This window comes from Macaca mulatta, chromosome 8 (genome assembly GCF_049350105.2).
Source record: "Macaca mulatta isolate MMU2019108-1 chromosome 8, T2T-MMU8v2.0, whole genome shotgun sequence".
NCBI classification, from domain to species: Eukaryota; Metazoa; Chordata; class Mammalia; order Primates; family Cercopithecidae; genus Macaca; species Macaca mulatta.
This window is the reverse complement of record NC_133413.1, coordinates 10,836,547-10,856,302: the sequence shown is the minus strand read 5'-3', so window position 1 is coordinate 10,856,302 and position 19,756 is coordinate 10,836,547. Positions and strand designations below refer to the sequence as shown.

The following is a 19,756-nucleotide window of genomic DNA, read 5'->3' as shown; positions in this document are numbered from 1 at the left end:
GTCTGTTTCTTAGTCTGTCTCCTGCCCCAAATAGCCCCTCTCTCCTCTCCCAGCTTGTGTTGATGCGTGTCTATCCCTGGCAGCAGATGTCACTGGGACGTAAACTAGGACGCAGAGGGCGGTGATGAGCCACAGGCCACGTCCTGCCCTGCCCTGACTCCCCAGGATCCCTGGCCTGGAGTTCAGAGCACAGACCCCAAGTGACGCCCTGCTCACCAGGACGTGCCAACAAGGTCCTGCTCCCCAGAGCCACAGCGAGGGGGGGGACCCTCTGTCTAGCCTGGGAGTGAGCTGGGGTCCTGTTCCTGAGCTGGTGGGCAGATGGGATAGCGCCAGGTAGAGTTGCAGCCATTCCTTCCGTCCCTGCTCCATCCCTACCCTGTCCACCCGTTTCATTCTCTCCCACTGCAGCCCTGCTGAGCCCTCTCGGGGACATCCATTTGTCCTCGGGGACAGGCAGGGAGCCATGCTTACCTGCTGTTTCCCCTGGGAGAGCTTTGGGGCAAGTTTCAAACGGGCCCACAGCATCCAAACCAGGGCCCCCAACTTGCACCTGGGACAGCAGGGGTGTGGGGGTACAGTGTAAATTACAGATTTAAAAATCTGATATAAGCCTGATTTCAGTTTCCAGTCAACTGAGGCACAGCAAAGTAAGTCCCTGCCCAGCATCACTCCACTTGGAATGCACAGAGCCCAGCCCAAAGGGACGCACTTCTCGTCCCGAGCCATGCGTCCGCTCCCTGCAGCCCTGGCCCCTCAGTGCCACCCCTCGCAGGGGCTGTCTCTCTAGCATGGGAGCTGATGGTGCCTTTCCATGTCCCCACAGGTTCTTTCAGAGCACGGCTTTGGCCCCATCACTACCGACATCCGGGAAGGACAGATTTTCTACTACGCGGAAGACTACCACCAGCAGTACCTGAGCAAGAACCCCAACGGCTACTGCGGCCTTGGGGGCACCGGCGTGTCCTGCCCAATGGGTATTAAAAAATAATTTCTCCCCACATAGTGGGCCTTTGCGGTTCCAGTAAAAATGCTTTCAACACATTGGGCAGTGTTTGTGTGATTCACAATCATGGCATTTGAAGTGCACAAAGTACAAAGGAATTTATAGAGATCTGGTTTTCTGAAGTATAATCTACAGGAGACACGATGGCAAGTTGATAAAATGTGATTTATCTCCTAATAAGTTATGGTGGGAGCAGAGCTGTGCAGTTTCCTGCGTCATCTGGGGTCTGAGTGAAGATATCGGGGATGCTGTGTTCACCCTTCTTGGTAGAAGCTAAGGCATGAGCTGGGAGGTTGCTGGACAGGGCGGGGGACCCCAGAAGTCCTTTATCTGTGCTCTCTGCCCACCAGTGCCTTACAAGTTGCAAACGTGTATAGCCTCAATGACTCATTCACTGAAATCCTTCGCTTTACCAAATCTAGACATGCATAGGGGCTTTCTCTTCCTTTTCAGCCCTCTCTGTGCAGAGAAAAGATGTGAGTCTGCTTGATGAATTCTAATGCTTTGCTTAGAGCTATGAGAAATGTTTGGTTTAATAAAAACCTACAGTCCAATAATGCAAACTGCCTGACGTCTCCTCTGTGTTTGACTTGCTTAGGTAGGATATTTTTAAGTGCTGTAAGATGAACTTAACGGCTCTAAACAGCTTGGGAGGGAAAAAGCCTCAGAGCCATTTACCCGCAAATGGGAACAATTCGGATTGAAATTTTTGGTAAACATGCACACCTCTAGCTCCTTGCAACCTGAGTAATTATAGTTGTTCTCCAGGTGCCTGTCACATCCCTCACATCATAGACTATTCTAGTTAGAGCAGACCCCTTCAATCCCTGCCCTTAAGAACCTTTATATTCCAGACAAGGAGATGGGGGCATAAGCAATACACATGTAAACAAATGACGAAATAAGATGATGTCAGGTTCTGATGAGGGATGTGAAGATGATGAATAGGGTAAGACAGTAAGTTGCGTCTGGGGACTGTGAGATTGTGTTCAGGGCTGTTTTAGCGAGGTTGGTCAGGGAGGCCTCCGTGAGGTGGGTGAGACTTGATGTATTAGTCCATTCTCACATTGCTATGAAGAAATGCCCGAGACTGGGTAATTAATAGAGAGGTGTGATTGGCTCACAGTTCCACAGGCTGTACAGGAAGCATGATTCTGGCATCTGCTCGGTTTCTGGGGAGGCCTCAGGAAACTTACAGTCATGATGGAAGCAGGAGGGGGAACAAGTGGGGGTACCACTTACTTTTAAATGACCAGATCTCAGGAGAACTCCCTCAGGAGAACAGCACTGAGGGATGGTGCTAAACCCTGAGAAGCTGCCCCCATGGTCAGGTCCCCTCCCATCAGGCGCCACCTCCAATACCAGGGATTACAATTCAACAGGAGATCTGGGTGGGAACACGGATCCAAACCATATCACTTGAGAACCAAATGAACTAAATCAGCAGTCCCCAGCCTTTTTGGCACCAAGGGCCAGTCTCATGAAAGACGATTTTTCCTCAAGTAGGTGGTGGGAGGAAGGGGGATGGTTTTGGAATGATTCCAGCACATTACACTTATTGTGCACTTTATTTCTATTATTATTACATTGTAATATATAAAGAAATAATTATACAACTCACCATCACGTAGAATCAGTGGGAGCCTGAGCTTGTTTTCCTGCAACTAGATAGTCCCATCTGGGGGTGATGGGAGACAGTGACAGATCATCAGGCATTAGATTCTCATAAGGAGTGTCAACCTAGATCCCTCGCATGTGCAGTTCACAATAGGGTTCACGCTCCTATGAGAATCTAACGCCACCGCTGATCTGACAGCAGGCGGAGCTCAGGCGGTAATGTGAGCAATAGGGAGTGGCTGAAAAGACAGATGAAGCTTTGCTTGCTTGCCTGCCACTCACCTCCTGCTGTGAGGCCTGATTCCTAACAGGCATGGACCAGTCAGTACCAGTCCGTGGCCCAGTGGTTGGGGACTCCTGAACTAAATAATTCAAGATCTAAAGGAGGCAGCATGTTGGGAATACACTAGTGGAAGTGGAAGCTGTTCCATCAGTAGAGAGAATTCTCACTGAGGCAGGTGGAACCAGGTCACGGAGAGCCTTCGATAGGATGAGATAATGGGCTTTTTAGTTTATTCTATTTAATTGGACCCCATTGGAGCTTTTTACACACTTCCTCCCTCATTTATTTTTAACCAGAGCAACTGGATGGCTGGGGGTGTGATTTGCTTGTAAGAAGGTGGATGTGAGGTGGAGGTAATGGGATGAATCGTGCAGTTTTGGCCACACAAGTTTGAGATGCTCCTCGGATGTCCCAGTGGGGATATGGAGCAGGGGAATTGGTTGCATGGGTCTAGATCTTGGAAAGGATGAGAGGAGGAGAGATTTCAGAATCCCCAGCATATACATGGCGTTTGAGGCCATGGGACCAGCTGAGATCATTTAGGGAGAGACTGGAGAGAGAGAAAGGGTTTGAACATTGAGTGCCGGGGTGTTCTGACATGCAGAGGTCTGGGAAAGAAGGAGCAAAGGAATTGGAGAAGTGACCCCTGAAATAGGCACAGGCAGCGAGTGTGTCCTATAAGCAAGTTGTTTCTAGAGTCTGGGGAAAAGCTTAGGCCAACTTCCGTGTTTAAAGCAGAGCAAAGTAAAAACTGATGGGGCATCCAGCCCTTTGAGGAGGGATCTTGCAGTGTTTCAAGTGGCACATACCTTGAATCTTGCCCTAAGGCTTCCCCAGAAGGAACCGGGATCTTTTCCCAAGGCGACTCTGCACTGGTGAAATGGAAATAGCCCAGGCCTTGTAGGAGTTATTACCCACTGCTCCTAAGCATGAAAGACCAAGGTCCACTGCAGAGTGGGGCTTATGAAGACCAGGTGACAGATGGGGTCTTGCTCTGAGTCTGTCTCTCAGTGGGTTCAGTGGGTCTGAACAAGCCTGAAGTTATTTCCCCACTCCCAGAATGCATAGTGTGTATTAGCCATGATTCCAGCTTCTGCAGCTTGATCTTTCAACATCCATTCACACCACGCGCATATGCCCCTGACCTCCTGCCTGCCTGCCTTACCCCTGCTTCTCACTAGGAGGAGTCTTTCTCTTAGGGGTGCAGGTTTGGTTGGGTTTGGTTTGGTTTGGTTTGGTTTTTAAGATGGAGTTTTGCTCTCGTTGCCCAGGCTGGAGTGCAATGGTGCAATTTCGGCTCACTGCAACCTCCACCTCCCGGGTTCAAGCAATTCTCCTGCCTCAGCCTCCCGAGTAGCTGGGATTACAGGCATGCACCACCATGCCCAGCTAATTTTGTATTTTTAGTAGAGACGGGGTTTCTCCATGTTGGTCAGGCTGGTCTCGAACTCCCAATCGCAGATGATTCACCCACCTTGGCGTCCCAAAGTTCTGGGATTACAGGTGTGAGCCACTGCACCCGGCAGGGGTGCAGTTTTTTAAATACAAACCGATTGATCTAGAGTTCACAGCCCAACCACCTCCTCTGTCTGACTCTCACACTCCAGGCCACTCTTGGCTTTCCCAATCACCCCAGGCCAAGTGCTTGACAACTAGGGACAGCCCCTGTGCCCGCGAGCTGCTGAAATTATTCACACACGCCTGTCCTGAGCCTGTTCATTCTGCCATTCCTTCCCATGGAAACCACGGTAGAGGCTCTGTCCAGGGTTTCCACCCACCCTGCTCCAGTTCTTCCCCTTCTCTCGAGACCTTTGAGTAGTAAAACTCTTCTTTTACCAGCAGCCATCTCTAGATCTGTTGGCTTTATTAGACCTAAATAACAATAAAACCTATGAAAACATCGTGAGATAGATATACCTAATAACTGACGAAATCCCCATTTTAGCTCGCTGATCCATGGAGTAAAGTCTCTTGTACTCCCCCACTCCCAATATAGTGAATAAAACAATGCCTTTTGTTTGGGAGAATTTTAAATTTTGGTGGCACCAGTGGCAAACCCAAATGATACAGGGTTGGGGATTGCTGCCTAACCCTATGTCGTCACCCTGTTTGGCAGTTGAAATACTGTTTTCTGTCTCGCAGTATTGTGTCATGCTTAGGTTTCATTCACATGTTCTCAATGTCTTCTTGAAAGTCATTATGCAAAATATTGAGCTGGGCCTGGGCACGGTGGCTCGCGCCTATAATCCTAGCACTTTGGGAGGCCGAGGCGGGCGGATCACCCGAGGTCGGGAGTTTCAGACCAGCCTGGCCAACATGGTGAAACCCTATCTCTACTAAAAATACAAAAAATTAGCTGGACTTGGTGGCGTGTGTCTGTAATCCCAGCTACTCGGGAGGCTGAGGCAGGAGAATCACTTGAACCCGGGAGGCGGAGGTAGCAGTGAGCCAAGATTGAACCACTGCAGTCCAGCCTCGGCAACAAGAATGAGACTCCGTCTCAAGAAAAATAAATAAAAATTGAACCGGACAGTTCACTTAGGGACATGTTGCTTGTTTAACGTCTTAGAGCTTCTGTTATGATGGCCATGACGTGTCATTCTACTGCCCACGGTGACCCTCCCACCCCCAACTTCTAGCAGAGAGTACTGGTAGATAGTCATGCTCTTTCCTGCCAAGCCCAGGCACACTTTCAGAATTCCTGTACACCAAGGACCTTGGGCGGGCACTGCTAACCGATCAGACTTGGTTTTCAGGTGAAACCAGAATTGCTGACTAAAGCTTTGCATGTAATGTCTCAGCCAGGGGTAAGTTCACCAAAGAGATGTCATCTAAAGAACAGCGTATCATGATGTTAGCCACAGCATGGTAATCAGAGAGAGCCTGGGACAAATGCTTTGCTGAGTTCCAGAAATTCCACAGAGGCTGGTGGAGGGATCAGCTGGAGTTAAGTCAGGCAGACCTGAGGGAAAATGCTAGCTCTGCCTCTTATAGATTGAGTGATGCTGCAGAAGTCACATGATAAATAGCGATAATCACACCCATGTTGTAGGGCTTGGGGAAGATTAAATACTATACATATATATGTGTGTGTGTGTGTGTGTGTGTGTGTGTGTGTGTGTGTGTGTGTATACACTTTGTACAGAGCCTGAGATACAGTAAGTGTTCTCTACATGGTAGATATTATTATTGTCTTCTTATAAAGGAGAAAAGGGGATTATTTGCTGAGACCTTTAAAAAAATCTCATTCGCTTTTGTGAGTCCACCCTGTCCCCAGAATGATGAGTGACATTTTCCAGACATTATTAGTTTGTCTGAATAGTTTATGAAATTTCCAGGGAACAATATTTTTTAACCATATGTTGACTCTGAGATGTCCTTTTTGCCCCCCGAATTTTAAATATTTCCATCAGAGAACAGGCTACACGTTCTTTGAACATGCTCTGAGTTCCAACTGGGACATTGGGACACTGGGATGCCAAGAACGTGTCTGCCTGATGTCGGCAGTGAGCCCGAGGCAAATGTCTCTGAACTCCCACTGGTCGCTTAGTCTGTGCATCTTCACAGAAGATGACATCTCCGTGGGCCCCTCTCCTCCCTTGCTGTACAGTGGCTTTTCTGTGACCAAGTGGCCCCCTTGGAGGTGGAAGCAAAAGGAAAAGCTCTGGACAGAGGTTCCCCAGCTCCTTGATAATCTGTAAAAATCTCTGGCGCTTCAGAGGAGTTCATTGCTGACATTAAGAGCTGCTTCTCATCGCTCTTTTATTCATTCAGCCATTAGTTAGTTAATTCTCTCAACATGAATCTATGCAGTTCCGGCTGTGTGCCAGGGTCTGTGCTAGATGCAGGGGGCATCATGTCAGCCAAACATGGTTGCCGGCCTCAATAAAACTGTTCTAGTGGGGAAATCAGATATTAAACGAGCAGTGTCACAACTCCATAATTACAAACAGTGGATGTGCTCTTGGGGAAAATCATAGTGTGCTGTGAAAGAGTAAAAATGAGGGGATCCAATCAAAGCTGAGGGAGCTGCATTTGGGCTGAATTCTGAAATTCCATGAGAAGTAACACGCAAAGCGGGTGTGAAGATACAGTTGGGAGAGGGACACGTTCCAGGCAGAGTCATATACAGAGGCCCTGGGATGGAGCCTTTGAAAGAAGGAATCTGAGAGCTGTGGTGATAGTGCCATGTGTGTTAATGCTGCTTTTGTTTTTACAAAGACTTAACTTTTTAGGGCAGTTTTAGGTTCACAGCAAAATGGAGAGGAAGATACAGAAATGTCCATATGCCCCCCCATGCCCTCCCCAACTATCACCATCCCCCACCAGAGTGGTACATTTGTTACCATTGACGAGCCACATTGCCACGTCATTATCACCCAGAGTCTGCAGTTTATATTTGGGTTTGGTCTTGGTGTTATACAGGCTGTGGGTCTGGACTCTATCCGCTGTTAGAGTATCATAGAGAATGGTTTTCCTGACCAAAAAATCCTCTGTGCTCCATCCACCTGTTCATCCCTGTCTCCCTCCTGACCCCTGGCAACCACTGATCTTTTTACTGTCTTTATACTTTTGCCTTTTCCAGAATGTCAAATAGTTGGAATCACACAGTAGCCTTTTCAGATTGGCTTTTTTCGCTTAGTAAATATGCCTTTAAGTTTCCATCGTGTCTTTTCATGACTCAATAGCACATTTCTTTTTAGTGCTGAATAATATCCCATTGTCTGGATGTAGCACTATTCATTTATCCATTCACCTACTGATGGGTGTCTTGGTTGTTTCTAGGTTTTAGAAATTATGAATAACGCTGCTATACACATCTGTGTGCAGGATTTTGTGTGGACGTTAGTTTTCAATTTCTTTGGATAAGTACCAAGAAGTGTGATTGCTGCATTGCACAGTGAGAGGTATGTTTAGTTTTGTAAGAAGTTGCCAAACTGTCTTCCAAAGTGGCTAGGCCATTTTGCATTCTCACTAGCAATGAATGAGAGTTCCTGTGGCTCCACATCATCACCAGCATTTGGTGGTGTCAGTGTTCTGGATTTCGGTCATGTTAATAGGTGTGTAGTGATGTCTCATTGTTGTTTTAGTTCACATTTCCCTGATGACCCATGATGCGGAACGTTTTCATGTGCTTATTTGTGTCTATAGATCTTCATTGGTGAGGTGTCCATCAGTCTTTGGCCCAATGGTTAATTTTTCACAGCTGATCAGTGTGATGAGGGGTGCTGGGGATGAAGGTTGGTGATGCCCACACAGTGAGTTTCTGCCTTTTTGAGCACCCATATTTGAACTCGGCAACCTGGCTGCATGAAACTCTTAGTTTTTTTCCCCCACTTTTTCAGCCATCTTTTAGGGTCACATGTTGGGGCCCCTGGTTTTTACTGTTGATGATTATTTTAAAACTGCAATGACCTCACTGTTGGATTTCATTTTTTTAAACACAAGGGCTCGGGGTGGTGGCTCACACCTGTAATCCCAGCACTTTGGGAAGCTGAGACAGGCAGATCACTTGAGGCCAGGTGTTCAAGACTAGCCTGGCCAACATGGCGAAACCCCGTCTGTACTAAAAATACAAAAATTAGCCCAGCATGGTGGTACATGCCTGTAATCCCAGCTACTTGGGAGGCTGAAGCACAAAAATCGCTTGCACCGGGAGGTGGAGATTGTTGTGAGCTGAGATTGCACCACTGCACTCCAGCCTGGATGACAGAGTGAGACCCTGTCTCAAAAAACAAAAAATGTAGTTTACATAAAAAACTACATACAAAGTATATAATTTGATAAATTTTTAATATACGTATATAGCCATGAAATCATAGCCACAATCAAGATAATAAATATATCCACCACTGCAAAAATATCCTCACACCTATTCCATATTCAGGACCCAGTCCTAAGGCAATCCGCTTTCTGCCGTTAAAGATTAGTTTGCATTTCTGAAATTGGTCTCAGCATTTACTCTTTCTTCATCTGGCTTCCTACTCAACATAAGTATTTTGAGATTCATCGATGTTGCTGTATGTGTCATTGGTTCATTCCTCTTCATTGCTAAGTAGTATTCCATCACATGGATGTACCACAGTGAGTTTATCCATTTACTTGTTGATGGACATTTGGGTTGTTTTCAGTTTGTGATTATAACACATAAACATGCTATGGAATTCATGTGTGAATCTTCGTATGGACACATGATTTCATTTCTCCTGGCTATATACCCAACTGTCAAATGGCTAGGTCACATGACAGGCGCATGTTTAACTATTTAAGAAACTGCCAGACTGTTTTCCAAAGTGATTGTAACATTTTATGTTATCACCAGCAGCTATGAGAGTTCGGGTTCTGCTGCGTCATCCTCAACGCTTGCCATGGTCAGTCGTTTTGAGTTTAGATATTCCAACAGGTGTGCAGTGGGATCTCACTATGGTTTCAATTTTCATTTCCCTAACAAATGATCCTGAGCCTCTTTTATGTGCTGTTTTGCCATCTGGATATCTTATTTGGTGACACATCTAGTAAAATCTTTTGCTCATTTTGGGGAGTTGTTACCTTAGTATTGAGTTTTGACAGTCCTTTTTATATTCTAGATACAAGTACTTTATTAGATATCCATTTTGCAAAGTCTGTAACTTGTCTTTTTATTTTTTTAACAGTATCTTTCAAAAACAGAAGTTCTCAATGTTGATGAAGCTCAGTTTATCAAGTTTTTCCTTTATATATTGTGTTTTTGGTATTGTGTCTAAGACATCTTTGCCTAAGATGAGAAGTTGTATGGTTTAAGATTTTACACTTAGGCCTGTGGGCTATTTCGAGTTTGTTTTTGTACACAGTGTAAAGTATGAATTAAAGTTTGGTTTATTTTTTGCATATAGATATTCAATTATTCCAGCAACATTTGTTGATAGGCTATTGGTATGGTCTAAAAGTTTGTATCCTCTGCAAATTCATATGTTGAGATCCTAATCCCCAAGGTGATTGTACTAGGAGGTGGGGTGTTTGGGAATCTGATTAAGTCACGAGGGCAGAGCCTTCATGAATGTGATTAATGCCCTTATAAAAGAGGCTCAGAGACCTGCCTTGTCCGTTCTACATTGGAAGGATGCAGCAAGAAGATTGTCTGTGAGTCTATGAGGAAGCAGAGCGCTGGCCAGACACCAGATCTGCTGCCACCTGGATCCTGGACTTCTCAGCCTCCAGAACTGTGAGAAATACATCTGTGTTGTTTAGAAGCGTCCAGATTATGGTATTTCATCATAGCAGCCTGAGTGGACTCAGACAACCATCCTGTCTCAACTGAATCAATGTTGCACATTTGTTGAAAATCAATCACCCATATATGTATGGATCTATTTTTGGACTGTCTATTCTGTTTCACTGATCTATTAGTCTACCTTTGTGCCATTGCTATACAGTTTTGATTACTAAAGATTATAAGTTTTAGAATCAGCTAGTGTAAACAGTGAAAATCACTGAGAGTTCAGAAGTTAAAATTGGACTGTGGTTTCAAATAAGGTACTTAATGATCCTTTTTCATCATTTAGCATGAATATCCCCTACATATCTCTGAAGGTTGATTTTGTTCTTTATTTTAATAATAAAATAACGTTGTGAACAGCTTGAACCTGACAATTGCACAGGAAGTGGATTTCTCAGCAGCCATTGGTAGGGCCTTGTGACCCCCTGATAGTGAGCAGCTCTGGGAACAGAACAGACATGAGTGTCTGGGAGGGGACATAGGAAGGATCTACATACAAATTGAAGATCCAATTTCTATAAATGTTCTATACAATTGTATATTTTAATATATAATTAAAATATAATTGATTTTAAGTCTGTCTCTGGAAACATAAGCTTTAATAGTTTACATCTTCACTTAATCACTTATGAAATCATTTTATAACCCTTAATAAAATTAGATAGTGTAACTTCTCAAACTTTGTTCTCTTATAAAGTTGCTTTTGGTTATCCAAGGTCTTTTGCATTTCCATATGAATTTTAGAATCAGTTTGTCAATTTTCTACAAAAAGAATTCTGCTGGGATTTCAAATAGGATTGCATTGAATCAGAATCAATTTGGAAAGAATTTACAGTTTAACACTCTTAGGTCTTCTAATCCATGGGCACAATATCGATCTCCATTTAATTAATTAAATTAAATTTATTTGATTTCCCTTAATAATGCTTTATAGTTTTCAGCATCCAGGTCTTGCACATCTTTTGTTACATATATCCCTAAGTATTTCCTATTTGCATGGCATTGTTATAGTATTGTTTTAAAAATTTCAGTTTCCAATTGTTCATTTGCTAGTTTATGCAAATCTGAAGGATTTTTGTGCATTGATTCTGTATATTGCCACCATGCTGAACTCACCTATCCATTCTGGTTTCTTTTTTTTTTTTTTTTTTTTGTAAATTCCATGGGATTTTCTATGTAGATATGATGTCTGCAAATAGAGACAGTTTTGCTTCTCGTTTCCAGTCTGTATACCTTTTCCCCCTTCCCCCTTACCACGTTGCACTTTATCTCCAGTACAATTTTAATATAAGTGGTGAGAAGGGAAATACTTATCTGTTCTGATCTTAGGCTTGTATTAGTCTGTTTTCACACTGCTGATAAAGACATACCTGAGACTGGGTAATATAAAGGAAAAGAGGTTTAATGGACTCAAGTTCCACGTCACTGGGGAGGCCTCACAATCATGGCAGAAGGCAAAAGGCACATCTTACATGGCGGCAGACAAGAGAGAATGAGAGCCAAGTGAAAGGGGAAATTCCTTATAAAACCATCAGATCTCATGAGACTTATTCACTCCATGAGAACAGTATGGGGAAACTGCCCCCATGAATCAATTATCTCCCACTGGGTCCCTCCCACGACATGTGGGAATTATGGGAGCTACAATGCAAGATGAGATTTGGGTGGGGACACAGACAAACTATGTCAGTCTTTTACCATTAAATATGATGTTAACTGTAGATTTTTCACAGAAGCTGTTTGTCAGTTTTCCTTCTCTTCCTAGTCTGCAGAAAGTTTTTTTTTATCAGGAATGGATTCAGATTTTGTCAACTGTTTTTTGCATCCAGAAAATGATCATACAGACATTCCTCATTCATCTGTAAATATTGTGAATTACTTTGATTGATTTTTGAGTCTTAATTCAACCTTGTATTCCTGGAGTAAACCTACTTGGTCATGATTTCTGTCCCTTATATACAATGTTGGATTTTATTTGTTAAAATTTTCTTAATTTTTGCATCTTTTTTCATGAAAAATATTCATCTATAGTTTTCTTGTAATGTCTTTACCTGGTTTGGGTAATGCTTGCTTAATAGAATCAGCTGGGAGGTATCCTTCAGTTTTATGGAAAAGTTAGAATTGTTATTATTCTCTTATTATTTTTGTTATTATGTTATTATTTGTTCCTTAAATGTTTGGTAGGACTTGCCAGTGAAGCCCTCTGGGTCTTTGGTTTTTTATGCAGGAAGATTTTTAATTGCAAATTTAATTTGTTTAATAGATACAGGGCTATTCGGGTTATCTGCTTCCTGAATAAGCCTTGGTAGATTCTGTTTTTTTAAGTAATTTATCCTTTTCATCTAAGTCATGTAATGTATTTGCATAGTATTTCCTTATCTTAATATCCATAAAATTCATAGTGATCTTGCCTCTCTCATTCCTGACATTGACAATTTATCTCTTTTTCCTGATCAGTCATTCTACAGGTTTATCAATTTTATTGCCTTTTGAATAAACCAACTTTTATTGATTTTTCTGTAAAATTTTCTATTCAATTTTATATTTAATTGATTTCTGCCCTGATCTTCATTATTTTCTTTCTCCTGCTTACTTTAGCTTTACTTTTCTCTCCATTTTACTAGTTTGTACTTGGAAGCTCAGGACATTGGCTTGAGACCGTTATTCTTTTATAATACAGGTATTTAGTGCTATAAATTTCCTTGCCTTACATGGGATCCTACAAATTTTGATATGTTGTGTTTTCATTTCTGCTTAGTTCAAAATACTTTTAAATTGTTCTTTTGAGTTCTTCTTTGACTTATGGATTATTTAGAATGTGTTATTTAGTTTCCTAATATTGGAAGATTTTCCAGAGATCTATTATCAATTTCTAATTTAATTCCATTGTTATCAAAAAACATTGTATGTCTTGAATGCTTTTGAGTTTATTGAGACTTCTTGTATGAACCAGAATAGGATCTATTGTGGTAAATGTTTCATGTATGCTTGAGAAGAATATATATTTTGCCATCATTAGGTGAAGTATACTATAAATGTCAACTAAGTCAAGTTGGTTGATTGTGTTGTTCAAGACTTCTGTATCCTTACTGGTGTTCTGTCTACTGGTTTTATCAATGAGAGAGAGGTATTTAAATCCCCAACTTTAATTGTGGGTGTATCTATTTCTCCATATAGTTTTGCTAGTTTTTGCTTCATATATTTGGAAGTTCTGTCACTAGATGCAGAAATGTTTAAGATTTTTATATCCTCTTGATGAGTTGACCCTCTTAGATTATAAAATGACCCTCTTTATTGCTAGTGATATTCTTTGTTCTGAAATCCACCTTGTCTTATATTAATATAGCCACTCCAGCTTTCTTTAGATGAGTGTACACAGGATATATAATTTTTCATTATTTTTACTTTGAATCAACTTGTATCTTGTTATTTAAAGTGAGTTTGTACAGCATATAGTTGAGTTGTGGGTTTTTTTTGTTTTGTTTTGTTTTTTTAGCCAATCTGACAGTCTCTGACTTTAAGTGGTGTTTTAGACTATTTACATTTCATGTGATGATTTATATGGTTAGGTTTAAAGCTTCCATATATCTATTTGTTTTCTTCATGTCCTATTTATTCTTCATTCATTTTTTAATGTTTTTCTGTATTCTTTTAGGATAATGAATTTTTTAATGATTCTGTTTTATCTCCGTTGTTGGCATATTAGCCATATCCTGTTATTTTAGTGGTTGCATTAAGATTTACAGTGTACATCTTCAACTTAACGCCATCTACTACAATTGATATTACATCACTTACTTTATACTATAAATACCTTAAAATAGTATATTTCCATTTCTCTCTACCTGATCATTATGCTGTTATTATCATGTATTATTCTATACATGGTATAAACTCCATAATACAATTTTGTTATTTTTTGCTTTAAATATCCAATTACTTTTTAAATATATTTAAATAATAATTATTAAATAATTATAATAAAATCAAATATATATAATTAAATAATAATTATAAAAATTATTTTATATTTACTCACAGTTAGTATTTCTAGTGCTTTTGCTTGTTTTCTCTTGGTTGATTCATATTTCCATCTGGTATCATCTTCCTTCTACTTGGAAGACTTTCTTTAAGATTTCTTACAGTGTAGTTTTGTTGGTGATTAATTCTTTCAGCTTTTGTATGTCTGAAAAAGTCTTTATTTGGCCTTTGTTTACAAGGCATAGTTTTGTTGGATATAAAATTTTATGTTGACATCTGTTTTCTTTCAGTAATTTAAAGATGTTGCTCCATTGTCTTTTTTTTTTTTTTTTGGCTTGTATTGTTTCTAGTTAAAAATCTGCTGTCATTCTTATTTTTGTTCCTCTGTGTATGGTGGATACAATTTTTTAACCCATTTGGCTGCTTTAATTATTTTCTCTTAATCACTGGTTTTAAGTAATTTGATTATTAAAGTGGGTAAAATTGTGTTACCACAAAATAATACATCCAAGTCCTAACCCCTGGTACCTGTGAATGTGACCTGATTACAAATACGGTTTTTCCAGGTGTAATCAAGTTTAGATGCAGTTATACCAGATTAGAATGGGCCCTAATCCAATGACTGGTGTCTCTATAAGGTGAGGGAAGTTTGAACACAGATACACAGAGAGGAGAACGTTGTATGGAGACAAAGGCACACAAAGAGAATGCCACATGAGGATGGAAGTAAAGATGGGACTGATGCTTCAAGCCAGGGAATACCAAGGATTAGTGGCAGCCACCAGAATCTACAAAGAGGCAAGGAAGCCTCCTCCCCTAGGGCCTTCAGAGACAGCATGCCCCTGGTGACATCCTGATTTCAGGCTTTGGCCTCCAGGACTGTGAGAGAATAACTTTATTTTAAGCCACATCGTTTCTGTTACAGCAGACCCAGGAAAGAAATACAATTGTGCTGTGCCCCGATGTAGTGTTTGTGTTTCTTGTGCTTGGATTTTATTGAGCTTCTTGAATCTGCAGGTTTGTCGTTTTCATCAAGCTTACAAACCACCATGAAATCCTCAAATATTTTTCAGCCCTCCCCAGCTTCTTTGGGGACTCCGATGAAGTGTCCCACAAATACTCTGATCATTTTTTAAGCTTTTTAAATACATCTCTAAGTTTTATTTGGGATATTTTCAATTGTTCCATTGCTGTATTTTCAAGTGCACCAACCTTTTCTTTCCCAATGTTTAATCTGCTCTTCATCCCAGACAGTGTATTTTTCATCTCAGACATTGTGGTTTTCATCTCTTGATTTTTTCTTCTCTTCATGTTTGATTGAAGGCTTTAATACATCATCTCTATCTCCACTAAAATGTCCAATCTTTCCTCTAGCTTCTTGAATGTATTTAATGCCTTTGTTATCACTGTTCAAGTGTCCTTGTCTATTAATTCTATTTTCTTTGTTATTTCTGGCTTTTGTTGATTGACTTATTGTTCTCATTATGGGGTTTATTTTATCACTTCTTTGCATGCCTGGTAATTTTTGATTGGATAACAGAGACATTGTGAATTTTGCTTTTTGGGGTGCTGGATATTTTTGTATTCCTCTAAGTATTCCTAAGTGTTACTCTGTGACACAGTTAAGTTACTTGGAAACCATTTAGTTCTTTCAGAACTTGTTTTTAAATTTTCTGACATGGGACCAGAGCAGCATTTAGTCTAAGACTAACAGCCCACTGAGAAGTACTCTATTCTATGCCCTGTGAATTGTGAAAATTTCCACTTAGGGTGGTGGAAACAGGAACTATTCCTAGCTTGTTCCTTAACCCTTTTGGATGACTATTTCCTTAGTCTCAGAATATGGAAGAATCACGTAACCAAGGCCTATTTATCCACTAGGTAGAATAGGCACAGTGCCTAGGGCCTACAATACTTCCAGGGGCTCATGAAAATATTTTAATTTATTTTATTATTTTAAAAAAGTCTAAGAAAATGTTTTAATACATGCTAAGATATTCATCTTTATGGCAATATAATTGGAAAATGTGGATATGTGGAGGAAGTAGTACAGGAAGGCGAAGTTGACTGGGGCCCACAGAAACATAATCCAACCTTGCATGTGGATGGGGGAGAGCATCATCTCTCAACAGATAGTAATGAAACGGTGTAATTGGGTGAGCCCCCAAATAGAGCTAATTTCCTGGGAAACAAGCCAAAAGCAAAGCCTAGGCTCTGGGTTTGACCCATAATGGACTGGCAAGAGAAAAAAGAGGAACAGGGTGGCCAGAGAAAGGCCATCAACAAGACTGTGTGGGTGGCGTGCAGAGCAGGGCACTTAAAGTCAGCACAGGACAAGTTCACTTGCATTTCTCAGCCTGAGTTTCCTTGTCTCTACAAAGGAGTTAGTGCTAACTGCCTTGCAGGGAGGCTGTGAGAATTCAAGGAGATACATGTGAAAGTTTTGTGGGAAGGGCAATATTTTCTGCAAGTGTCTGTTATTAGAGAAACAAGAAGGATCCAAGTAATGGAAACCAAGATTACAGAGGATTACAGAGAGGGGCGTGTCAGAGTCACACAAGGCAGAAGGACAGAACTAGGATACATCCTTGGGACCGCTTGATCCAGCATTCCCAGAGGAAGAAATCAAGGTGTCAGAGGCATCAGGAGCATTGTGAAGTGGTGGAGACCGTGGACAGTGATATGGTTTGGGTGTGTCCCCACCCAAATCTCACCTTGAATCGTAATAATCCCCATGTGTCGAGGACAGGACCAGGGGGAGATAATTGAATCACGGGGGCAGTTTCCCCCATGCTGTTCTTGTGATAGTGAGTTCTAACGAGATCTGATGGTTTTATAAGGGGCTTCCCCCTTCACTCGGCACCCGTTCTCTCTCCTGCTGCCCTGTGAAGAGGTGCCCTCCACCATGATTGTAAGTTTCCTGAAGCCTCCCCTGCCATGCGGAATTGTCAATTATAAACCTCTCTTCTTTACAGATTACTCTGTTTGGGGTATTTCTTCATAGCAGCGTGAGAATGGACTAACACAAACAGGAACTTACCCACCACCCATACCACCATGAAGAGTCTGGAAAACAATGTTTCGAAGATTTCAGCCACTATGATCCTGGGAGAAGTGAAGAGGGCCAGGATGCTGCTGAGTATCCGGTATCCAGCACACAGTGTTAAACATGAATGACAATAATAGGACTTCCCATCCATTTGTTAATGACAGCACTTTGATGTCCCTAGCCCAGTGTGCTGCAGGTGATAAGCCCTCAGAATCTGCTAACTCACAAAGACAGTCTTCTCAGAATCTAGTTAGAATGACAGACTCATTTTTTTTTGGAGACATAATTTCACTCTGTCACCCAGGCTGGAGTAGAGTGGCACAATCTCGGCTCACTGCAACCTCTGCCTCCTATGTTCAAGCAATCCTCCTACCTTAGCCTCCCAGGTAGCTGGGACTACAGGCATGCATCACCACACCTGGCTAATTTTTGTATTTTTTTTTTGTAGAGATGGAATTTCACCATATTTCCCAGGCTAGTCTTAAATTCCTGGGCTCAAGTGATCCTCCTGCCTTGACCTCCTAGAGTGCTGAGATTATAGGCATGAGCCACTGTGCCTGACCCTCAATCTCATTTCTGATCCCTAATTGGGGAACTGTCTGATTTGATCGGATAGTTACAGCCATGACAGGATCCTTGTCCTTATTATCTGTACTCAGGACCATCTGCCTCCTTTATTCCAGCTCAGAGGGTAAATGGAGACTCGGAATTTCATCCAAGTGCTCAGAAAAAAGAAGAAAACAGTGAATTACAAGAACAAGCTCAATTCGAGACTAGAGTTCACATTCTTAGAAGGCTGCAGTTCTTCAGTCTAAACAGAATCAGTCAGAGTCTAACCAATTCCTGTATGAAGGCTCAAGGCCAGGACCTGCCTTTATAACCCTCCGTCCCAGATGGAGTTAATGAGACGGGAGTTCAGTCTTTGTCACCTTGTGCTCAAATACCCTGGCTGGCTTGTAACAAGAAAGAATTAGGGCATAGCTCAGATACAAAAGTGGAAAAAGAAACAGGCTATAATCCATGGGGAAGACTTTCTATTTCTTAATCTGTCTCCTGTCCCGAATAGCTCAGCTCTCCTCTCCCAACTCGTGTTTATGTGTTAAATGTCTTTCTCTTGTAGCAGATGCCACCAGACTGACAGTCCCTAAACTAGGTCAGAGAGAGTGATGAATTGACAAAGTCCCTCAGGCTACATCATCCGTGTCCTCACTCCGTCTCCAGTTCCCTGGCCTGCTTTCCCTGGCATTTTAGGGTAGCCCCTGTTTCCAGAACCACAAAGGTCTAGGGGGTTCTCTGTCCAGCCCCAGGATTCCTGATTTGCAGATTATCAGCCCTCATAGCTGGAAGGAGGGAGGGAGGTGGGGCTTGACCGTCCCCAGCCCTCTGTGCCCCTCCCGTATCCTGAGTCCTCTCATCTTCGTTCCACTCTGGCACTAATGGCATAAAGTCAGAGGACAGTTAGCCACTTGAAACAGCAGCCAGAAAACCACACTTCTCTTCTAGAACTTTCAATGTGTTGGGACCCATTTCAAACAAACAGAATCCAAGTCAGGGCCCCCGCTCCATGTGCAGTTGTAACAGCGTTGGTATAGCAGGTAGAGAATAGGTTTTTTGTTGTTGTTTGAAATAGGATAAAAGGAACCTTATTTCGAATTCCAGGGCACAAAGACCAAGAGAAATAACGTCTCTCCCAATGTAACACAGGAAGGAACAGAGTCCAGGGTATTAAAAGAAAAACTTCAATGGAATTATATTTGAAGGAGTTTAATTGAGCAATGAATGATTTGCGAATCGGGCAGCCCTCAGAGTCACAGACAGACTCCAGAGGTGCCTCATGGTCAGAACAAATTTATAGACCAAAAAAAAAAAAAAAAAAAGGTGAGGGGAAGTGACCTATAGAAATCTGTAGTGAGGTACAGAAACAACTGGATTGGTTACAGCTTGGCATTTGCTTTGTTTGAACATAATTTGAACACTCAGTAGTGAATGAATGGTTGAAGTGTGGCTGCTGGGATTGACCAAGACTCAGCGATTGTTACAGATGCATACTCCTAAGTTAGGGTTTCAATCTTGCCTGCCTAGGTTAGTTTTACCACAATGATTCAAATACAGAAGTACAGAGTCCTTCTCAGGCCATATTTAGTTTGCTTTAACAAGGGGTGGACTGCAGCCTTACACTTGCTTCCTCCTTCAATGCACAACAACACAAAAAACCTAGATCCACTTTTTTCTTTTCCACAAGATGTCCTTTAAGAAAATAGGTAGGTCATACTTATGACTGATATTTGAAAGGGAAAATGTTACATTTTACGAAAGATTGCTGTCATGAATATTGAAGCAAAAATCCTGATGGATACTATAGACTTGGGAGTAGATGATTTTTTCTTTCCAATTGGCATTTTAAAAATAATGTTTGGATTTTCACTCCTGGGTAGGATGCTGTAAATTATGGCAGGCCAGTGCTCCCATCCAGAAAAAAAGCTGGATCAGTTTTTTTAAATCATAGGAATTTTTTAAAAGCATAGGAAAACTGTGGGACCAATGAGGACTAATCAACTGGAATTT

At 41.8% G+C, this 19,756-nt stretch overlaps 1 protein-coding gene across 15 annotated transcripts in view; it reads left to right on the top strand.

Moving 5' to 3' along the window:
* Positions 1-19,756, top strand: part of MSRA (methionine sulfoxide reductase A) — a 412,022-nt gene that overhangs the window by 362,768 nt on the left and 29,498 nt on the right. For 9 of the 15 annotated variants that reach the window (XM_077943011.1, XM_001089547.5, XM_001089893.5 and 6 more), the window contains one exon: positions 827-1,569. The exons of 4 other annotated variants lie outside the window; for them this stretch is intronic. In XM_077943011.1, the coding sequence (XP_077799137.1) occupies positions 827-991 (165 nt within the window). In that variant the 3' untranslated portion in view covers positions 992-1,569. Of the gene's footprint in view, positions 1-826; positions 1,570-17,117; positions 18,186-19,756 lie in introns of those variants that run through there. 2 more of the 15 variants (XR_013397061.1, XM_077943008.1) reach the window with 2 other exon arrangements.